General features: G+C 51.8%; 1 protein-coding gene across 2 annotated transcripts in view; it reads right to left on the reverse strand.

Annotated features, from left to right (window-relative positions):
* Positions 1–22,891, reverse strand: part of ELAPOR1 (endosome-lysosome associated apoptosis and autophagy regulator 1) — an 87,324-nt gene extending 64,433 nt beyond the window's left edge. Inside the window, exon 1 of one of the 2 annotated variants that reach the window (XM_065403199.1) lies at positions 22,677–22,891. In XM_065403199.1, the coding sequence (XP_065259271.1) occupies positions 22,677–22,733 (57 nt within the window). In that variant the 5' untranslated portion in view covers positions 22,734–22,891. Of the gene's footprint in view, positions 1–22,388; positions 22,542–22,676 lie in introns of those variants that run through there. The other variant, XM_065403200.1, reaches the window with a different exon arrangement.
* Between the last annotated feature and the right edge of the window lie 422 nt (positions 22,892–23,313).

The raw sequence follows: 23,313 nt of genomic DNA on the forward strand, positions 1-23,313 counted from the left end.
TTCTGCAGACTAAACAATCCCAGTTTTGTCAGCCTCTTCTCATAAGTCATGTGCTCCAGCCCCCTAATAATTTTCGTTGCCCTTTGCTGGAGACTCTCCAATTTGTCCACATCTCTTCTGTAGTGGGGGGACCAAAACTGGACACAGTACTCCGGGTGTGGCCTCATCAGTGCCGAATAGAGGGGAATAATCACTTTCCTCGATCTGCTGGAAATGCTTCTACTAATGCACCCCAATATGCATTCTTGGGTGAATACCATCTGGTCCTGGTGACTTACTACTGTTTAGTTTTATCAATTTGTTCCAAAACCTCCTCTGACACCTCAATCTGGGACAGTTCCTCAGATTTGTCACCTAAAAAGAATGGCTCAGGTTAGGGAATCTCCCTCGCATCCTCAACCATGAAGAGGGATGCAAAGAATTCATTTAGTTTCTCCACAATGGCCTTATCCTTGAATGCTTCTTTAGCACCTTGATCGTTCAGTGGCCCCACTGGTTGTTTAGCAGGCTTCCTGCTTCAGATGTACTTAAAATTTTTTCTATTACTTTTTGAGTCTTTGGCTAGCTGTTCTTCAAATTCTTTTTTGGCCTTCCTAATTATATTTTTACATTTCATTTACCAGAGTTTATGCTCCTTTTTATTTTCCTCACTAGGATTTAACTTCCACTTTTTAAAGGATGCTTTTTTGCCTCTCACTGCTTCTTTTACTTTGTTGTTTAGCCACAGTGACACTTTTTTGGTTCTCTTACTGTGTTTTTTAATTTGGGGAATACATTTAAGTTGAGTGTCTATTATGGTGTCTTTATAAAGTTTCCTTGCAGCTTGCAGGGATTTCACTCTAGTCACTGTACCTTTTAATTTCTGTTTAACTAACCTCCTCATTTTTGTGTAGTCCCCCTTTCTGAAATTAAATGCTACTGTGGTGGGCTGCAGTGGTGTTTTCCCCACCACAGGGATGTTAAATTATAATGCATTTCTTATTTATTAGATACTCTTTTTTCTTGTGATATGTCAAGCTGCATTTGAATGGAAATTGGAATTTAAAAAAAGCACAAAAAGAGCATTATGTGCAATGGCCTATGACTAAGACTCTACATTAATAAACAAAACCAGCATTTTAAAACTGTTAGTTAAATATAACTACCTTGGGTACAGCAGCTTCCTTTTTTACTTATGTTTTGCATTTGAAATGATTTATTAAACAAAGTATATTCTGTACTCAGTGAATTGAAGTGATTGTTTCTGATCACCATGTCCTTCAAGATGTTTGAACCTGTAGATCTCTTCCCTGTACACCTTGTTTTTACTCATAGATTGGAAATGAAAAACAAGCTTGCCGGCTTTTTCAACTCCCAATTGCTTTCTCAATTAGAAGAGGCTACTGCCATCAAAAACTGGTCTGGCGCTTCAACAAACTCTGGTTCCAGGTGTCTAGCCAGTGATTGCCACCAGTTAAATGGTCTGACTTTAAAACTTTGGCAAACACCTGCTGCTTGAATATTATCTTAAATCCAATGTTAATGAATTACAGTAAATTTAAGGGTTAACAGTTAGTTTATTTTTAAAAAGAAAATATGTATTTGATTTCAACTAAAAAAAAAAAAATCCAGTTTTTATTTTATTTAACAAAACCATTGATCTTTCTGCACCCTGACAAGCATTTGCTTCAAAGCTCCGTGGAGCAGGGCCCATCGTTTGTTCTGTGTCCTTTGGGTGCTACTACACTACAACTCTCATAAATAAATGAGAGAAGGAGATTTGTAAGCAAGGCCAGAGATGCGGAGATAACCGACATAACTGCTATCGTTTCAGGAATTTTTGTCTGATAAAAGGACATACAAACGTTTTTTTTAATAAAAATAAGCTCATGGCCTTCCCTCTGTCCCAGCCGAGTGAAAGTGGATTCTGAGCATGTAAGGAGGAACGCTAATGCCGTTTCCCCTGTTTTCTGCCTCTCTCTCTCTCAGCTTGGACACCAGGCTGGTCAACTCCATTTTTTGTTTCTACTCAGTTTCACTCGGGGCTTCCCCTGAACCAGCACCAGGTTGGATTCATATTTTTATCTATTTAGGTTTCTAGCAGAAAGGGAAGAGCATCTTTCCAAGGCTCTCCTCTCCAGTGCCCTGAACCTCATTTCAGAGATACCACAGGGGAATGCATGGAGTAAAAACACAAGTGTTTCCATTGCTGTAGGTAGCTGGATGTTTGTTCCCATCCACCCGCCACCCAAATCACAGAGGGCGGCTTCCTCCAGACCCCGGGGGTGCACAACCCCCTGCTCTGCCCCAGGCCCCGCCCCCACCCCACCCCTTCTCCCAAGCCCCCACCCCACCTCTTCCCACCCAGTTCTGCCCCCTCCCCTGAGCGCACCCCATCCCTGCTCCTTTCCCTCTCCCCCCCAACCACCTCCTGCACGCAGCAGAACAGCTGATTGTGGCAGACAGGAGGCACTGGGGGGGGGAGGGAGGAGCTGACTGCTGGTGGGTGCTAAGCACCCACTAATTTTTTTCCGTGGGTGCTCCAGCCCTGGCAGAGATGGTGCCAATGACCCAAATCCTGTGTAGTCAGGGCAGAATCTGTCCCCAACACATGGGTGGGACACAGAGCCGTAGCCTAGGCTGAAACAGCAGCTCTGGCTGCTCTGCTCCCCATATGGGCGGTTGAGACCACTGGAGCTACGCGAGGACAAGTCCACTAGCACAGTGGTTCTCAACCCCGGGTACGTGCACTCCCAGGCGTACACAAAGGCATAGGCGCCAACTCTGTGCCCCCACCCCCTCCCCCGAGCGCACGGCGTCCCCGCTCCTCCCCCTTCCAGCGCTTCCTGCTCGCCGCTTAACAGCTGTTTGGCAGCACTTAGGATTTTCCGGGAGGGAGGGGGAGGAGGCGGTAAAGAGGTGGGGCAGGGTGGTGCAGGACCAGGGGTCGAGCACCCACGGGCAGAGAGGAAGTCGGCGCCTATGCACAAAGGTCTTCCAGGGTACATCAGATATTTGCCTAGTTTTACATAAAAAGCACTAGCAAAGTCAGTACATACGAAAGTTTCATATAAACAATGCCTTGTTTATACTGCTCTATATACTGTACACAGAAATGTAAGTACAAGATTTAGATTCCAATTGATTAATTTTATTATATGGTAAAAATGAGAAAGGAAGCACCCCATTGTTCAGTAAGAGTGTGCTGGGACATCTGGGACATTTTTATGTCCGATTTTGTAGCCACATCGTTTTTAAGGGAGGTGAAACTTGGGTTACAAAGACAAATCAGACTCCTGACCGGGGTATGCAGTCTGGAAATGTTGAGAGCCACTGCTCCAGCACATCCAGAGGCTGCCTCCCATTTAGGGCTGTGTGGAGCTGCCCTCTGTGGAAGGCAGGGGCTGGGGGGCGGCGGGGGAGCAGCTGTGTGGCTACTTCCCCTGCATCCTCGCCCCCCAACCCCAGGTAAGGGGACCATGCACACCAAGCTGAATTTCACCCACATGTTTTTCTAGAACGTTATTGTTTTCCCCCCACACTTTCAGTTCCAGTTTCCCCAGCTCAGGGGTTAGCTCCCCAGAATGCACAGAGGCCTCCCTACCAAGGGGAATCGGACTGAAGGGCCAGTCCCCAGGATGGCGAGCAGATCCCAATCCTGGGGGGCAGGTGGTGTCCAGGCCCCCCTGCAGCACCTGCTGCATCAGGGACCTCTGGACACTGATGATGTCATCTGCTGTAGGTATTGACGTGACACCCCCCGACACACACACTGCAGCTGAACATATCACCCTGTAATGCATTTACCTGGGCACACCCCTGGCAGGCAGGGCACTGCTGTTATCCCCCTTGCACTGACAGGAACCTGACCTCAGCTCTCCCAAGTCCACACCCAGCTCCCTAGCCACTGGGCCAGCCACTTTTTACAGGTTATTGTTACTGCCACCATTCTCTGCTCCAAACCCCTCCCATGAACTCCCTCCCCCCGCTTTCCCTGCCCCCTCCTGCATTAGTCTCTTTAGCTAATCTTCCCTCAGCAAAACCCACCCCCAAAACTACAATCAAGCCAACAGTGGAAGCACTAGCTTGCCCTTTGCAACCACCACGCTGACCCCTCTGCTGGGGGGGTTCCATTGCTCCTCCCACCTGGGCCTGTCAGGGACCCTCTTACTCCAACATCTGGTCAGTGCTCAGCACAATGGGGATCTCCACTGGGGTCCCCAGCCGCCACCAGGGGAAACAAACCCTATCCCCCATAACTGCATGGTACAACACACACGATTTGAATGGGCTTGAGCCCCCATTACTAGGGAACGGACTTCTGCAGTTCCTGATGTGATGTTAAGAGACCCGTTTTAACACCGCATTAATAGGACTTTGGTTTTTTTGTACATTACTTTTTTATTATAAGAAGTGGGGGCAGGTAAGGGACTCAAAAAATTTAGAACAGCTCCAGAAAAACATTTCTATTAAATATGGTGTAGCTGAGGTTTCAAAATTGTTCCCAGATTGGTGCAAAAAAGTGTCTTTTGAAACATTCAGTGTTCAGGTTTGCAGAAACAAACCTTTGATGTTTCACAACAACTCATAGCTGGAGGGGAAAAGAAAAAGCAAGAGAAAAATCTTTCACATTAAGTCAACCTGATGTGCCGTAGAGATTTCTGAAATCTCTTGATCTCTGTCGCAGTGCACCCAGGACCAAACTGTTATGGCAAGGCACAGATTTTCCTTTTCAACAGCGTATGCCAGTGGATCAGAGAAGAAACACACTGACCAAACTGCAGTTACCACTGACTTAAGGCCAGAAGGGATCATTCCGATCATCCAGTCTGGCCTCCTGCAGAGAATGGGCCAGAGAACTTCACCCAGCAATTCCTGCATCCAGCCCCTGCCTTGTGGTTGAGCTAGTGCTATATATGTGTGTGTGTGTGTGTATTATATATAGATATAGATATAGATATAGATATAAAACAAACAAACAAATAAAAAAAAAAAAGACATCCAACTCAATGTAAAGTCGCCAAGTGACTAAATCCACTGAGTTCCAACAGTTAATTAGATTTACAGTCAAAAATGTGCCTTATATCTGGCCTGACCTTTGCAACCTAAAATGACATACACACTATGCTATACTGTTTCTTCTATCCAAATGCTTATATGGCCCCGGAATATCCACATGTCTCAAATATTACTGAGTTTGGTCCTCAGTGCCCCTGCCAGTCAGAGAAAAACAGCCCCAGTGTGAATCTGGGCTCATGGGAATGCTTAGCCCTGATGGTGCATGAAACACTGGCCCAGAAACTCCCTCTGACTAGCTGGATCATCGCTAGGCCAACTATTGAATAAGAGGAAGCCTTGACTATTGGCTAATTTGGGGATTGGTCCTGCTTTGAGCAGGGGGTTGGACTAGATGACCTCCTGAGGTCCCTTCCAACCCTGATATTCTATGATTCTAAAGTCCAGGGCTGAGCACGGAGCCTTCAGCAATTCAGGGCTAAGATTTCAAGTGCAGCCACTGAATTTGAGGCCTCCGTTTTGGGGAGCCCAGCAGCAGATGCCTGGGACTTTATTTTCAGAAGGTGCCAAGTGTCCACCTGAAGCCAGTGAGGCAGTGGGTGCCCAACACGTCAGATCAGGCCCCAGCATCTTACACAGGGATCCAAAAACTGAGGCATCCGGGGGGGGGGGGGGGGGAAATCAGTGGCCACTTTTGAAAGTTTGGACTTTAACTTCCGTGCCCTAGCTTGCCCACCTGCGGCACAAGGCTGATGGCCTGCCTGCTTCCCAAAGGGGTGGGGAGCCTGAAGTCACACTGGGAGGGTGTTGGAAGATTAAAGGCTAGGAGCTCAGTCTCATTTCAAGTCCCTGCCACACTGCTCCGAGAACAGGACCAGGCTTGGGCCTGGACACCTCCCTTTCCCACAACCAGGGCCCTTGGGATATTACTGCATGTCCTGGAAACGATCCTGCTGCACACACATGCTGTGCTGAAGGCACCTGAGATGAGACTGACACCTGCTGCTGCAGGCAGAATGTGCCACGTCTTATTTGGCTCATGTTAAAGCAGCCCTGCTCCTTTGTGACGACTGGTCCCGCAGGAAAGGGTACGGCCTCCGCACGGCTGGCGAGCCAGCTCTGCAGAGGGTGAGCTATTGATAATTATTACTCATCCATCATGTGCATTACAGCAATGCCTAGGCGCCCACCTCCTGGCTTAGGGCCCCATGACGCTAGGCTCCAGAGGCGTGACACGGATGACAGTCCCTGCCCCAGCGAGCTTACACTTCAGATGATCTATTGTTCCTGCCATCAAATACAGACTAGCTGCAATAACGGCTGGGATCTCCTCCCTTGTCATGCCAATTCCGTGAGAGGGCTCAGAAGAGGGGGAGATGGACACACCAGAGGGTGTCACACTTGCTGTGGTAACTACACACTAGGGCAGGCTATGGATGAAAGCAAAGCCTTGCTTGGAGGGGCTAGGATCTGCCCACTACTCATCCCTCATCTAGTCCATCTTCAGAGATCTCATTCATCCCCAGTAAATAGCTCCCATGCTTCTCTGCTGCGGAGACCTTTCCCAAGCCGAAGCAGAGTGTTCACCTTGTTCATGTCAGTTTCAGGCTTCTCCCCACAGGGCTGTGAAGAAAAACTGTGAAGACGTACAAGAACTGGAAAAGCACTGAGGCACTGCTCTGCCTGCAGACTCAGGCAGCGAGCCTGGCATCTGGCAAAGCTGGCTCCGCTGGGAAGTTTGTCTTCACAGCTCTAGTGGCTCAAATCTTTGTCCAGATTCGACAGCAGTTGATGACGCCTGCCTGGGACAGAGCCCTGCACACCTCACCAAGTGGCATTTTCAGACCTGGAAAGGCTGGTTTTAGAGCGCAGGGACCATGAGTGAGCAGATCCCACCCTGCTCTCCTCCCCAGCCCAGGGAGCAGAGAGGTGCGGGAGCAGCTGGTATGGCTGAGTGCCAGGCTAGCTGATGCTGAGCTATTCAGCTATGCAGATGTGTCTAATGAGCCAGGGTGGTTTATGAGCCACAAGATGCTGAATCTGCTCCATGCAGAAGCACCAGCTGAGTGATGTATAAACCACATTCATCCGGGCTTTAGAGAGCTGCTACGCCTAGGGTCCCAGGGATCACACCTCCTCTGGACACCGGGCACCACGCTGCCAGCTCCCCCACCGTGCACGTGTCTGGCACGCTCAGCTGGGGCAGGCTCTGTGCTCTCTGAACACCAGGGTAGCTGGCCCTGCAGCGAGATAACACCAGGGGGAGCCTCTCAATCCCCCCCGCCCCCGCACCTGTAAGGCGGCTGGGTGTAACGTGGCCCTGCTGCTGCCAGCTCCTTGTGGCAGGGTCCAGGTGGTCCCATGGCCACCAAAGGGCCACGCGTTATAGGTGAACAAACTCCGCCCCAAGAAGGGGGGTCTATTGATATCCATCCTTTGGGATGTACAGCCCCCATCTCCCCACAACAAGTTGCCACCCCACTCCCAGTCCCCTTGCCGCAGGCAGCGCACCTCACCCCCATTAGCCAGTCTCTGAACAGCCCTGCTATGCTGTTTGTGCCAAGAGTCCCTGCCCCCCAGCTGCTGTTGCCTTCATGAGCCGCCCTCCCCCTTCCAATTCCAGCAGGAAGGGGGCAGGGAGCAGCACCTGGCGGCAGGGGGAGGTGGGGCAAAGAAAGAAGGTCGATTGGCCCCAGGTTTGCCCAGATTGCCTGCTGAGGCAAATGTTAGCTCCCTGGCCCAGAGCCCACAGACGCCTCCTCTACAAGCTGCAAAGCTGGCCTTTCCCAGGGGAGCAAAACACTTCAGAACCTGCCCGTGTGGGAAGGGTTAATGGCATCTGCTGTATGTAGCTGAGCAAACATGCAGGGAGCCTGGGAAGTGCCACGTGGGAGAGCTCGCTGCTCACACTCGCCCTCCTGGAGCAAACACCCCCCCTGCAATGGAGGGACTGGTGGTGCAGACGGACACTTTCACACCAGCTGCAGAGCAGAACGATTCTCTGGAGTCAAAGTCCAAACTCTGCATGGGCTAGCCCTGCCCCCACATTCCCAACGGGACCCCCACCCGACGCCCACTTCCCAGCATACAGTGCAATTCCCCCAGGGGCCCATCTAACCTGAGCACTGTAGCACAGGGGTGGGCAAACTACTGCCTGTGGGCTGCGTCTAGCCTGTCAGACCGTTTAATCCGTCCCTCGAGCTCCTGCAGGGGAGCAGGGTCAGGGGCTTGCCCTGCTCCACACAGCTCCCAGGAAGCAGCGGCATGTCCCCCCTCCGGTTCCTACGCGTAGGGGCAACCAGGGGATTTTGCACGCTGCCCCCGCCCCAAGCGCTGGCTCTACAGCTCCCATTGGCCAGGAACTGCGGCCAATGGGAGCTGCAGGGGCAGCGCCTGCGGATGGGGCAGTGCGCATAGGAGCCGGAGGGCGGACATGCTGCTGCTTCCGGGAGCTGCTTGAGGTAAGCGCCGCCCAGAGCCTGCACCTCTGACCTCCTGTGCCCCACCCCCCTGCCCCAGCCTTGATCCACCTCCTGCCCTCCGAACCCCTCGGTGCCAGCCTCGAGCACCCCCCTGCACCACAAACCCCTCATCCCCGCCCCCCCAGAGTCCCCCCTACCCCCCACCCCAGAGCCCCCTCCTGCACCCTGAACCCCTCATTTCTGGCCCCACCCGGAACCCACACCCCCAGCCCAGAGCCCAAACCCCCTTCCATACTCCAAACCCCTCTGCTCCACCCGCAGCCCCCTCCCGCACCCCAAACCCCTAATTTCTGACCCCACCCCAGAGCCTGCACCCCCAGATGGAGCCCTCTCCCCCTCCCGCACCCCAACCCCTAATTCCATGAGCATTCATCGCCCGCCATACACTTTCCACACCCAGGTGTGGCTCTCAGGCCAAAAAGTTTGCCCACCCCTGCTGTAGCATCTGAGCCCCACAATCGTTAGTGCATTACATGCTGTGGGGTGGGGCAGGGCACAGCTGGGGGACTGAGGCCTTTAGCCTGTCCTGCATACATGCCTAGGCTCTCGAATTCGGGGGCTGTGACAGGGAGCCAGTGTAGGAAGGTCCGTCCAGACTGGAAGTTACCCTGCCAGCACCAGGGCAGAGGTGCCCAAGGTCATAGGAAGAGTCTGTGGCAGAGCAGGGAAACAAAGCCCAGGCTGGCCCTGAGCACTCCTCTCACTCCCTCAGAAAGGCAAAATCCTGCACCTCCCCATGGATCAATGTTAGACAAGCTCATTCTTTGTACAGGGACCGGTACATCCTCTGCCTAGGAGATGGACAAGCAGCTACCCAACACCAAGGAAACTCACCTACACCACTCACACAGTCCCACTGGCCTACTGAGTGCTGGAATCCGGCGTCAGGAAGGAGCCTTGTGCCACCACAACAGCCCCAGCCAGCAGAGACAGCATGCTCAGTCCCCAGCACAGGGCTCAGCAGCCACCTAGGCCTGCTCTCCCTGAGGTAAAATGGGGGGGTTTTCAACCCACGCCAGCACCCCCCTGGAGACAGGCAGTTGTGCTTAACACAAGTTAGCTGGCAGGCAGTTCTGCAGAAAAGGACCCGAGGATTACAGTGGACAAGAAGCCGGATATGAGTCAGCAGTGTGCCCTTGTTGCCAAGAAGGCTAACGGCATATTGGCCTGCATTAGTAGAAGCATTGACAGCAGATCGAGGGACGTGATAATTCCCCTCTATTCCGTCTTGCGTCTGATGAAGTGGGCATTGACCCACGAAAGCTTAGGCTCCAATACTTCTGTTAGTCTTAAAGGTGCCACAGGACCCTCTGTTGCTTTCTACAGATCCAGACTAACACAGCTAACCCTCTGATACTTGTCCCCTCTATTCGGCACTGGTGAGGCCTCATCTGGAGTATTGCATCCAGTTTTGGGCCCCAGACTACGGAAAGGATGTGGACAAATTGGAGAGAGTCCGGCGGAGGGCAATGAAAATGATCAGGGGACTGGGGCACATGACTTAAGAGGAGAGGCTGAGGGAACTGGGGTTATTTAGTCTGCAGAAGAGAAGAGTGAGGGGGGGTTGATAGCGGCTTTCAACTACCTGAAGGTGGGTTCCAAAGAGGATGGAGCTCAGCTTCTCTCAGTGGTGGCAGATGACAGAACAAGGAGCAATGGTCCCAAGTTGCAGTGTGGGAGGTCTAGGTTGGATATTAGGAAAAACTGTTTCACTAGGAGGGTGGTGAAGCACTGGAATGGGTTACCTAGGGAAGTAGTGGAATCTCCATCCTTAGAGGTTTTTAAGGTCAGGCTTGACGAAGCCCTGACTGGGATGATTTAGTTGGGGATTGGTCCTGCTTTGAACAGGGGGTTGGACTAGATGACCTCCTGAGGTCCCTTCCAACCCTGATATTCTATGATTCCACATTCTCCTAGCACAGACAGCCGCTGAAGGCGCCTGGACCCCCAGCCCTCTTCTCACTCCGAGGCAGTGCCATGACATCAGTGGGTCATTCATGACTCACACCAGGGTGAGAAGGGGGGGGGAGGGAGATCAGGCCCCCCCAAGGCATGAAGGCAGCAGACTCCTGGCCCCAGCAGACCTTCAGGGAGCTCCCTTGCAGACAGGCTCTGAATATTGGAACCAGGCACGTGGAAAGCTCCAGAGGCAGCTCCAGGTGCTGGGGCCCAGTCTGGTCTGGTCTGGGTTGCAGGGGGAAGATGAACCAGGAACTGCCCAAGGCAGGCCAAGTGGGCACATGAAACACCAGGAAGAATTCAGGCCCACTCTCGCTCCCACTCAAGTCATGGGCAACTCTGCCATCGAGGCACTGGGCCAGGATTGGGCCCTTTGCCAGTTACACTGGCTGGAGTTGACTGTGCCAGCTGGATTCGTGTCCTTTCAACAGCAGCAGGGCTCCCAAGGGCCCATCCCACCCCATCGTGGTCAGAGCACATGGGATCAGGCCCTACGGGCATGATAAAGCCACAGCTGACCCCTCCCCGCCACACACACACACACACCCCAATGCTCACAATGGAGATGGGCAGCATGGAATAAAACCTCCCTCCATCAAGCGAGCTCAGCTGGATACCCTCCCTAGGTTCCGTGATGAGAGTTAACGGGGTGTGTGTGCACACATGCATGTCCCCATACGCAGCAGCCAGGCCAATCACAGTCCCCTTGTCCCCCGTCCCCCGCTCAGGGCAAGGGGTGAGATATGTCAAAGGGCACGTGACACCAGCAGAGTGTTCCAGAAGTGGAGGAAGGAATACATAAAGTGATGCGCCTTGCTAGCCTGTTTTAAAGGGACAGTGCACATCTCACCAAGCTATTCCTTTTGAGATCTACATTGAGAACAGCTGGTGAGCTGGGAGACAGGACAATGTAACTCCAGAGTCTAATCAAGAGGCAATTCAGTTTTGAAGGGGATCAGCAGGCTGCACCGAAACTTCAGAGCAGGGGACAAATCCCTCCCCGGTTTCTTATGCAAAACCAGGTTGGAATACTACTTCAGCACAAGCAGAGCTAATTGATCCCAGCTGCGCCAGCCTGGGGTAGGGCCGACCAATGCTTATAAATGCTCAAGAAGCTGTGTTTGATTTACATAGGGTCTACAGCCCTGGAGCTGACCAGCAACATCAGTGCTGATGCGCCCAGGTGGTACTGTTCAGACTGACAGTGAGGCGCTCCCAGGACTAGGGCAGCCCACTGTGCAGCCTGTGGGCCCTGCAATACAGAGAGCTGACCACAGGTCACAGCAGGCTACAGCCCCAGCTTGTGTTGGGAGATGGAACACTTTCAGGGGATAGATCACTTGGTGATTACCTGTTCTGGTCATTCCCTCTGGGGCACCTGGCATTGGCTGCTGTCGGCAGACAGGATACTGGGCTAGATGGACTTTTGTTCTGACCCAGTAGGGCTGTTCTTATGGGAGCCCCCACTCAGGCTAAGGTGGAGCACTGCATGCTGGGGCCTGTGGTCTCTGGAGGCAGCACCTAGGCTGCAGGACTCCCCTGCAATACAATCCAGGGCTTTGGAGCGGAGCCCAGAGCAGCTCCGGAGCAGTGGAGCTGCAGGTTTTTGCCTGGAGCTGGAGCGGAGCCAGAGCACAGCTCCAAAGCCCTGATACAATCTGCTCCATTTTATGTCCTCAGGCTCCTGGTGAGTTGCTGCTGCAGCCCCAGTTGAGTGCTGCTGGTGTGACCAATGCAAGCATGGCACCATGCTTGGAAGAGCTAAGGAAACTGGCTCCATACAGGACAGGGTTGATGCCTGGCTCCTATGACAAGGGCTTCAACAAGCTTGTCAGGCTGCGAATCACCCTTATTCTGCAGCTGTACCCAGGATCCATCACCCAGCTCTTCATGCGGGAGGATCCAAGTCCACTGCACAATGTTACTACTATCCACCATTCACAGGCCTTCCCATCTCTGGCACTAGCAGCAGATGCAGGATGGGAGCTGCCTAGATTTTCCCACAATGCACTGGTACAAACATGCTTGCACAACATGCCAGGTGCTGACAGGTGTATTGGGAAAAGGTTGGCTGCAAATGTGTCTGATGAGTGCAGCAGTTACATGGCTCTGTCCGTACACAAATGGCACCAGAAGCAGCCCCAGTAACCAAGCAAACATCCCCTAGGACAGGGGTTCTCAAACTGGGGGGGCGGGACTCCTCAGGGGGTCACGAGCTGACAACCTCCACTCCAAACCCCGCTTGCCTCCAGCATTCATTATAATGGTGTTAAATATATTAAAAAGGGTGTTTAATTTATTGGGGGGGGGGTCGCACTCAGAGGCTTGCTATGTGAAAGGGGTCACCAGTAAAAAAAGTTTGAGACCCACTGCCCTAGGAAAAGAGCAGAGAGGAAAGATGGCTGAAGACCCAGGCTCAATTCCCTGCTCTGCCACCGACTCCCACTTAAAGTGTGCCTATGCTAGCTGCATGTCAGCGTGGCGGCTCACCCCAGAAGGGCTCTCCCCGGGCAGCCAGGTCAATAGCAGAATCCTTCCGTTGACCTAGCGCTGCCTACACCAGGGTTAGGCTGGCATAGCGCCATCTCTCAGGGGGTGGATTTTTCAATCCCCTCAGAAATAGAGCGATGCTGATGTAAGTTTTCAGTGTAGACCAGCCTTCAGCAGGGGGGCTGAGAGCCATTGAACCAAACTGTAAACCCTGGGTATGATGGAAACCACTTCAAGCCAGGCAGTGCGACAGCACCTCCAGTTCCAGCACCTGTGTGCTCTTGTGCCTTGATTCCCCATATGAATAATGCCAATCAGAGCACTTTTCTAGCTCACAGGGTTAATGGGGACCAGAGAAACACCTTTGCTGCTGAGCCAGTGATGACTAACATGTTTGCACACACAACAGCATGGGAGATACCAAATAGAAACTAAACTCTGTTCTGCTGGGGTGTGTCCCTGGCTGTGATCAGAACTGTGCTCACTACAGCCGGATTTCAAGTGAGACTGCTCCGAGAAGGGACACTACAAAGAGGGCATGGGGGGGGGGGCTCACAGCTCAGCCCCAGTCTGCTCCGCTGGCAAGGAATACATTTTCCTTAACCACCAGCCCCTGTCTCAGCCTGAGTTCAGAGTCAAGCTGGGCTCTTTCCGGCACTCGCATCATCAGCGCCACAGAGCCAACAATCAAGAATGCATAACGAACGAACGCTGCTGCAGATGCCTGAGGAGGAGAGGGACCAGCTCACTCTCCCAGCTCTGCTAGCCCAGGGGGCTGACAGGATTAGAGAGGTGAAAGCTTGCAGTAATCACCGAGTCAGCAGCTCCCACTGACATCCTGGGAACAGACCAGCTGGGGAAGCAGGGGTTGCTTTTACGTGGCCTCTTTGCAGAGTGGAACCCGTGGATCCCTGCGGTCAGTCATTGCCAGCAGGGTTCTACCACCATTGCTCTAACCAGCAGACACAGGATTCTTTGGTCCAAGCCCAATGTAATCAGCTGGGCCTGTGTCCATTATAGGGGCTAGCTCGAGGGAGGACTTCCTGAAAAGATTCTTTACATCATCCTGTTACCTATGTGGCTAAAGCCCTCCAGCCATTCTCCCCCAGCCATGGAACTAGTAGTCTCGTTTCATGCTTTTAAACCTAGTACAGGCTGCAACTCATGCAGAATATAGGGTATAAAAACAGGGTCTGAACTTAAATAGGAATGCGAAGGAACAAAACCACTGTAGAGGCAACACTGCCACAGCCTAGCAGCTACAGCCAGTGATTTCTACACAGCTCCTTGCCGTGTCGGACTGGAATAAGATCCATGCTCCAAGCAGCTGGCCTCACCTGTGCGGAGGAGCTGTTCTGCAGCCCTTGTGTAGCTGAGGCTGCTGTGTTGGACATCGGGTGACATCCCATGGCTCCCCCAGCTGGCGCCTAACCGGCTGATGCGCTGTCAACATCTATACTCTCGGCTCCTCGAGTCACGCTCACTGCATTATTTTTAGCGCTCATTAAGCTTTACGGCACTGCAGCTTCAGAGCATCATTGGCTGGGGGGGAGGGTTAGCTTAAGGAACAAAGGACTTCATTGACAATTCATTAAATCTACTGATTGCTACCTACAAATGATTAGGAGAGAGGGAGGCTGTCCTAAGCACTAGGGCAACCTCTGGTATTGACTGGACCACCTCCCACCTCCACGAGGTTAAAACTGAGCACCTCATCTTTCCTCCATGGCCATTACCTTGGATTCCTCCTTCTCCCCACACATCCACATCATCACCAAGCCTTGTGCTGTTTCCTCCATGACCACGCTGCTTGAGCTGAAGTAGGAATGTCTCTACCCAGTAGCAGTAGTAGACTCTTATCCAACAAGTCTGATGGCAAAGTGCAATACTGGCCCCCTGCCTCGATGACTGCAACACCCTGCTCCTCTCTGGCCTCCCACGGCCACTCTCACTCTCCTCCAGAATGCCCAGGATGCTGCTGCCAAACTGCCGTCCTTGCTTGTCAATTTAACACGGATACCCCTTCCCAATGGAGTCCCTCTACTCCAGTCGTTCAGAGCAGGGATAAGCCAGCAGAAACGGACTGAGGGCCATTTCTAGCCTAACAGCCCCTCAGATGTAGACGTACCTAAGTAACTTTGTGGATCCGGTCTCAAGACTGTAAGTGGGGATCAACCCTGGGAGATTCAGGACTAAAACCACCGGCCTTGCCACTTGACCTACCGTAGTAACTCCTAACTGGTAGCAGTAGTAGGCTCTTATCCAGACAGTCCCCCAACCTGAAGCAAATACTCACCAGCAACTACACACCACACAACAGAAACACTAACCCAAGAACCAACCCCTACAACAAACCCCGGTGCCAACTCTGTCCGCATATTTATTCATTCAAGAGACACCATCAGAGAACCCAACCACATCAGCCACACCATCAAGGGCTCGTTCACCTGCACATCTACCAATGTGATATATGCCATGTGCCAGCAATGCCCCTCTGCCATGTACATTGGCCAAACTGGACAGTCTCTACGCAAAAGAATAAATGGACACAAATCAGACATCAAGAATTGTAACATTCAAAAACCAGTAGGAGAGCACTTCAATCTCCCTGGACACTCAATAACAGGCTTAAAAGTGGCCATTCTTCAACAACAAAACTTCAAAAACAGACTTCAATGAGAAACTGCAGAACTGGAATTAATTTGCAAACTTGACACCATCAAATTAGGCCTGAATAAAGACTGGGAGTGGCTGGGTCACTACAAAAAATAAGTTTTCCCTCTGTTGATACTCACACCTTCTTGTCAACTGCTAGGAATGGGCCACATCCACCCTGATTGAATTGGCCTCGTTAGCACTGACCCCCCCACTTGATAAGGCAACTCCCATCTTTTCATGTGCTGTATATTTATACCTGCCCTACTGTATCCTCCACTCCATGCACCTGATGAAGTGGGTTATATCCCATGAAAGCTTATGCCCAAATAAATTTGTTAGTCTCTAAGGTGCCACAAGGAGTCCTTGTTGTTTTTACTGATACAGACTAACACGGCTACCCCTCTGAAACCTCTTGTGGCTAGTCTCCATAGTGGATATGACACATTACATGTATTATTGTAGCACCTAAGAGCCCCAAATCATGCCCCAAGACGCCATGGGGCTAGGCACTACGCGCACACAGAACAAATAGATGGTCAGCTCTATGGGGCAGGGACTATCTAAACAGGTAATCTTAGCAAGCGTGCTGCACTGACTGCCCCAAAGCTCCCCTTACCCCACGTATCTAGAAGGTTTGGACAATTCCTTCCCTTGAATGGGTACATTTTGTGGAATAAGTGCCTGCAAATCAAATGACTGACAATGCCACTCGTCACATCAGCAACCTTTGCCATGAAGCGTTACCATTTTGGGGGGCAGGGATTTTTTCCTCTCAACCTGTCCAGAAAGGGTGGGTTTTTCAATCACCTACTTGCCATCAGTATCATGCGCACACCCACAACCTGCCTTGCCAGCTGTGTCCTCTGCAGAGAGTGGTCTGTCTGCGACTCGGAAGCAGCAGGGTGAAAACACTAAAACAGCTTAATTAAAAAGGGGAAAGAAGCCACTTTGCTGGCTGCATCAAAAGCGCCAGCTTTCCTCTGCAACCTCAGTTGAAAGAAACATGAGGAATTGCACTCCGACCTCAGTTACTCTACAATACCTCGCTGATGGGCATTATACTGCTGTGAATGCAGAGTGACTGATCAGAATACAGCCCCAAGTTCTCTTGAATTAAAAATGCTCCTCTGGAGAACTCAGATGAAAGACAGAATTTGCTCCAGTTAACCAACAGGACCGCAGAAAAGGTGAATAGATTTTTATTCTAAAGATTTAAGATACGTCTTTTTTTAAAACAATTTTTCAAAAAAACTACACATCCTCCACCCTCCTAATCCACTTGCCACTGTTTTTTCAGTGGTGTAGCCACTTCAAGCAAATATCACTACAACCCCAGAAGGCTTCATCAGCTTGAATTTGTATGCTGCAAATTTTATAACTCAAAATACATGCACCCTAATTCATCACTGGTGTAATTGTATTTAAGTCAGTGGAGTTGCACCAGGGACAGATCCAGGCCAAAGATGCAGCTCTGCTTTATGCAGATGAGTTCAATATAAAATCTAACGGCAAAGCTGCTCATTCCAAACTCCAGGGTAGTAGAAGGCAAATATGACCTTTCTGCTGCCAAGACTTCAGCCATGTTGCTGGGGCCAGGAAGGGCCCGGGCTTCCCTGCACTTGGGTGTGTCAGAAGAAAACTAGATGTTGGCAAAAGTGGTGCCAAGGAAGCTGCCTGAACCCCTCGGTCTGGAAGGCAACCTGGTAGTGAGGTGGCTCCAGGACTTCTACCTATTCCTAGGAGCAAGAGGCATTGCAGAAAAATACAGGAGGGTGGGAACCCTCCCCACTGCGCTAAGAGACAAGCCCAGAGACAACAGGGAGCTGCCATACACCTTAGGGGAGCACCAAGGGTCTGTAACCCCATGCAAGAACATGGATATTCCGATGCTACAGCGTCAAGAGAGAAAAAAAATTCTTGCCCTAGGAGAATGTTACTTGGGAAGGCAAGTTTTCAACAAACCAGCTACCAGGCAAGACCTTTACATTACAGACCTACCGAAAGCTAAGTAATGTGAATTGGAACAGTTAGTTCTACCACACACAACTGTGTCTCTAATTAGACTGTCGAGAACCAGATCAGAGCAAAGTTGTATTTTGAGAAATGGTGCAAAGAGCATGTATCTGCACAGCTAGTGAAAACTCATCACTGATGTGTCTGAAATACAACATGGAGGCCTGTTGGGGTCCAACATGGGGTCGAGCACACCAGGTGCTAGGTCATACATGATTAGCGATAGAACGACCCATTTGGCATGCATCTCTGTATAACGGCAGACCCGCAGAAAGCGACTCCCTGGCGCAGCAGTTGAACAGCTGTCGCAGTGCAAATGACCAAATGGGTGCACAACTTGTCTGCAAGAGACACAAGGCACACCAAGTCCGAGGTGCTGCTTTACCGAACTCAGGGCGCTGGCAGAAACGTGGGGGCTACACAGAGTCTTTGTCACACAGAGAGAAAAGAAGAGTTGATGATGCACTAATACGGAGTGGTTCTTCAGGTCAGACCCAAAGAGCTCTGTGTAGCTCAAAAGCTTGACTCTTCCAACAGAAGTTGGTCAAAAAAAAAAAAAAAAAAAAATCATCTATCTCACCTCACCCACCTTAGGGATTCATGGCCACGTGACATAGCTCAGCAAATCCAGCACTGATTTGTCATGAGCAAGTACTACTCCACTCAAACTGCTTATCCTAGTGCCGTTCTGCTCCACCCTTCCACAGCAACAAGGGAAAGGCTACCTGCACCAAAACTCCGACCCTAAACAAAGACTCCGATCTCCATCTGGGCAAGCTCGCCTGGGTGGGGAGCGGTCTTCTTTCAAGACGATCGCTCGAAGACATGGCACAGCTATGCCCAGATTGAAAAACAGAAATGCTAGCCATTGTAGAAGGATTGCAGGAGGTTTTGTGGATACGTTAGTGGGCAGAAACTGGTTGAGGTAGAAAGACCATAAACTGCTGGAAGCCGTATAACAGAAGCCATTGGCAAGAAGACTTCAGCAAGGGATCAAGCACCGAAGTGTGAAATACAAGCCCAATAAGTGGCTTCATGCAGTGCCCCTGCTTTCAGGAACGCCTGTATACAGGGAAAGCAAGGAACTGCAGCAGGAGTTTGAAGTAAATACGACTCAAGCACTACCCATTTGCCAGACAGAATCTGACAAGCAGAGACAGAGTGACCCAGCCTCACACCTGCTTGGGAGAATAACTGTAGATGGAGGACCAAGAGAAAACGCTTCTCAGGCACTCCAGCTAGAGATGAGATTGCCACGTATGCCAATATTCAGTACAGAGGACACTGTGCCACGCCACCACAGCAGGAATCAGAAACAGCATAATCCACAGTGCCCATCTGGGGATTTGAAGGGTACGGACTGAGCCAGAGATGTGCTATGCTGTCTAGGAACGAATGCTGCCAGCAGAGACCAGGTACCAAGTGTGACATCTGCAATCGAGTGCCAGAGAACCACTGAGAACACGAGAGTCCTGACCATCCTTGGTCCAAGGGTGGCACAGCTCTAGCTGCATCGAACAGGAAAGACGACCTCTTATCACAGCCTGCTAGTCAGCTTTTCAAACTGACCTGTTTCGCAACACACCGAGTAGCAAGAGAATATACATTTTAAAGTACCAATAACAGCGCAAGATTAATGAGCTGCTCATATTGACAGTTCTCCAATACACCAGTTCCAGTACTGGTTGTCTAGCCCTTGTCAGACACAGTCAAATGGGTTAGCAGAAGACAGTACAAAGAGCAAAGAACTCGGTAATATTAAAAGCTTCAGTAGGCTCAGGGACCCATCCGTAGCACTGTCAGGTGTCCTGGCACAGCTCGCCAGTTCACACACTCCTGGGCAGAAGGACAAAACCCTCAGTGCCCACCACTAAGGAGCTCCTTGGGCTACAGGCAATGACCCTGGCACAGTTACAGGAGAGCCGTACGCCAGGAAACTAGACCAGACATAATACTGTTACAGGAGTGTCAAACATCCCATCCCCCTTGCAAAAGAGAAGCTGGCCAGCAGCCTGCCAAGCCCCATGGATCCCACCTCCCCAAGCCATAGGTCAGAGCCCCTCCGAGAGCCAGTCCTGAAGCAGGAACAGAAGAACCTGACTAAAACCAATGGGGACCCTGTTTCTGTTCCTTGAGGACATTCCGGATGCTGCTGATAGTTGTACACAGTCACCAACGAGGAAATCACCCTGGGACAGACCCCCAAGTGGTGCAAGCTGGAGTCAGCAAAGCTATGCCCATTGATACCAGCAGATGATCTGGCCCATCAGCAGAAGCAAACAGGCACCAGAGGACATATCCATCTCAGTAGCCAAACGTGCCACTGAGGGAGGAAGTGCTCCAAGAACAAGCGGTTGTGGGCTCAGAAAGCCAATGAGATTCTGAAGACAGCTGCTTTAGACACATGTCCAGCAAATGGCAGACACATCATACCAGGTGATCTCCCCCGGCCTAGAGATCTCCATTGGTGTGTTATTAATTAGCTGCATTCATTTACGGCTGTTATATTTGGTGGGGATTTTTTTTTAAATGAAATGCAAATAAAGGGGGAAATGTTACAGCAGACACTGCATCACCAGATCCTGACCCCTGCCATGTGACAGGAATATTACCCTAATAACCCTAACCTCCTCACATGACTAGAACTGGGAAGTCAAGAGCACTCTCTGACCATATGACAAGGATAAAGTTGTCAGAAGCATGAAAAAAATTCATTAGTACAGTCTGATGATTTAAAAATATACCGATGTAATATGGCAAAAAGCATCCCTCTCTTCTGGGGAAAAATATAAATACACAGAGAACCTGATCTCAACTTCCACTTAAATCAGAAAAGCTTTGCCTCAGCCTTGCAATGGGAAAAGGATCAGATCCTGGAAGAGACAGCCAGTCTGAGCCCGTGCTGTCGTAAAAGCAAGCCTCCAACGGCAAGCCTTCCACCGAGCATATAAAACCTAGTCATCTGTGTGCCTGCGCCGAATCCAAAATGTTCAGAAGGGCCTGAGGAGAAGGCACACAGCTAGGCACAGACACGGTAACATGTTTAGTAAAGGAAAATGTAAAGCCACAGACAAAAAGAGATGGTGACTAGCACAGAAATACACTCTACAATGGAGGAGTAAGAACCCAATCCAAGTCCCCCTGGTCCATGGGGTCCTTCCACTGGGCTCATTGATTGCACTGGGCATTGGACTGGGCCCTTAAGGAACAGATTGGGGGAGGGGGTGAGAAAGCACTGGAAGAGGGGTATTTCCCCAGCAACTCCCTTTACTGTAGGGGCTTGATCCTGCTCCCATTCAGGTCAGTGGAAAGAAACCTCCATTGACCAGAGTGGAGCAAACTCAAGCCATAGGTGTCAAGAAGCAGCTGATGGAAGCTGCTCTCTTTCTAGAAGAGCTTTGACTTTCTCCAGCCTCCTTTCCTTGTACCCTCTTTTTCTTTCTGCTACCCCTACTTTTCAAAGACATTTTTAGATACGAACCAACAAACACACACACACAAAATCAAATTCCTTCCATTCTCCTAGTAGAAAGTTACGACCCAATTTACAGGCAGCCTGCCCCAGTAGAAAGAAGAGACCATTTGCCGGGTGGGATTACAGCCAATGGTCAATGAGAAGGAAGAGCACGGGTCGCAGGCAGGGCATGGGGAAGTGCCCCTCTGCTTTTAGCAGGGTAGGGGCAATGCACTCCACTTTCCTGGAACCCCTGATCAGTACCAGCAAGGGGGGATATGGAGCAAGAATGCCAAGGGCTCAGCACAGTGGGAGCCGAGTGCTGGGCAAAATCTGGCATATAGAAGACCAGGCTGACTCTGTAGAATGGCATTACTCTGCCAGCAGCCGCACTCCTTGGGAAACTCCTTTGCCACCTGCCGGGGGTTTTGGTCTGGTTCTTGTCTCCATGAACATGGTCCCACTAAGTTGAATCCCCCAGCAGGCTATTTTTAGGGACATGAGTAAACAGCATGTTTTGCTTCTGCCTCTAGCATTTTTAGTGGGCTGATTCCAGCAGTGGCGCCAGAGGGGCCGGAGAGCCCAAACTGGTAACTCTTCCGAATGATTTTGCAAGGCTATGTCAATTCTAGTGGGGCAGGGCAGCCCTGTGTGCCTCTCCCTCCCCCAAAAACATACAGGAACGAACCGTCAGGTGTGTCCACATAGCTCCTCGTCCCATACCACACCTGGCACTTTGCCATGTACGTATCCAGCCCAGCCTCACCACTGTCTGTCAGGCCAGTGGGACCTACAGCCCTAACCCCCCATACAGGGCATGCAGCCCCTGCCCCCATATGAGGCATGCAATCACCTCCATAGCACCCCTTGTACTGAACAGGCAGCACCTCTCTCTCGGGCTCCACTGCCCCTCCATATCCCCCTTATTACATACAGGCCCCATCGTTACAGCCCCTTCCACTGCCACATATAGACCCTCACCTTTGTCTCAATGCCACCCCAAACAGGACATGGCCTCTAACCCTCAGCCTAGTCCCCTCCCTTCAGCCCCATATGGGGCCTGCAGCTCTGTTGCCATAGCCCCCAAAGAGGATGCCTTGCTACCCAACCCTCTAGATCACTGCCCGGTCGACAGGCAGACCCCGTCCACAGAGCGCCTCCTTCCCCACCTCTATAGCCCTGATCACCCCTTACAAGACCCCCCTCACCCTGCCGCAGTGCCCGTCTCTAGCACCCCGATGGAGAACTCAGATCCCCCCCTCCCCAAGACTAGGAGTCACTCCCCCGCCTCCGGCCCCTCCATCCTGCAGGGCTCCGCCCGGTCCGCGCTCCCCTACCTCCTTACAGGCGTGCAGCTCCCGCTCCTCGCCCCGGCTCCCCTGGATGGCGGCCCCCGCCCAGAGCAGCAGCAGCAACCTGAGCCCGGCCCGGAGGCGGCGGCAGCAGCAGCAGCAACCCGCGGACGGACGCAGCCGGCCGGCCCCAGCCATGGTGCAGCAGCAGCGACCGTGCTGCGAGGCGTCAGCGGGGCTCAGGTGCAGCCACCGCGGGGAGGCAGGAGGACGCCGGAGCCCCGCCCAGCCCCGCCCCCGGCAACCGCCGCCGCGCGCACCTGGGCCACGCACCTGCGGCTCGAAAGATGCGCCCACGCTACGCGTGCCAAGGCAGCCCCAGCCCCACATGCGCACCGAGCTCGGGTGCAACACGCCGCGAGGCCAACTCTGCGCTCTCCTGTATGCAAAGCCCCGGGCCCGTCTGGTCCCCGCCTAGCTCTGTCGCTCTCCTCGTGCAGATTTAGTCCTTCCTGGAGGCGCGCACTGTCATCCTTTAGCCTCAGCATTAATTACCTATTTTTGCAAGTTCATTCCCCGCCCCCCCAATTTTAGCCCCATGTAGGTTTTCGCACTCAGGCCTTTGTTCTGCCTCTGCGCCGCCTGTCCCGTTCCGCACATGGGCATCTTCCCTGCAAAATTAGATTCCCCCACCCCCCTTTGCAACAGCCCTTTGCTTGGCCCGCGGATTTGGGTGTAGCCCCTCTACAGCTTGGGGAAGCAGGGCCATGCAGTGCCCAGCCATGTGTAACAAAGCGAGCGGGGAGGGATATGGAGGCAGCAGGTTTTAAAATAAACGCTGTGCAGGCTGGTGCTTGGCCTTTCCAGGCGCAGTTTCCATCCATGCCTGAGTTTCTCCGCATCTTTCCCTGCAATCTTCCCGCACAGTCCTTCCATGCCCAGCTCTACAGCCCAGCGCGGCCCCCTGGAT

The sequence above is a fragment of the Emys orbicularis genome, chromosome 4, assembly GCF_028017835.1.
Source record: "Emys orbicularis isolate rEmyOrb1 chromosome 4, rEmyOrb1.hap1, whole genome shotgun sequence".
In the NCBI taxonomy this organism is placed as follows: Eukaryota; Metazoa; Chordata; order Testudines; family Emydidae; genus Emys; species Emys orbicularis.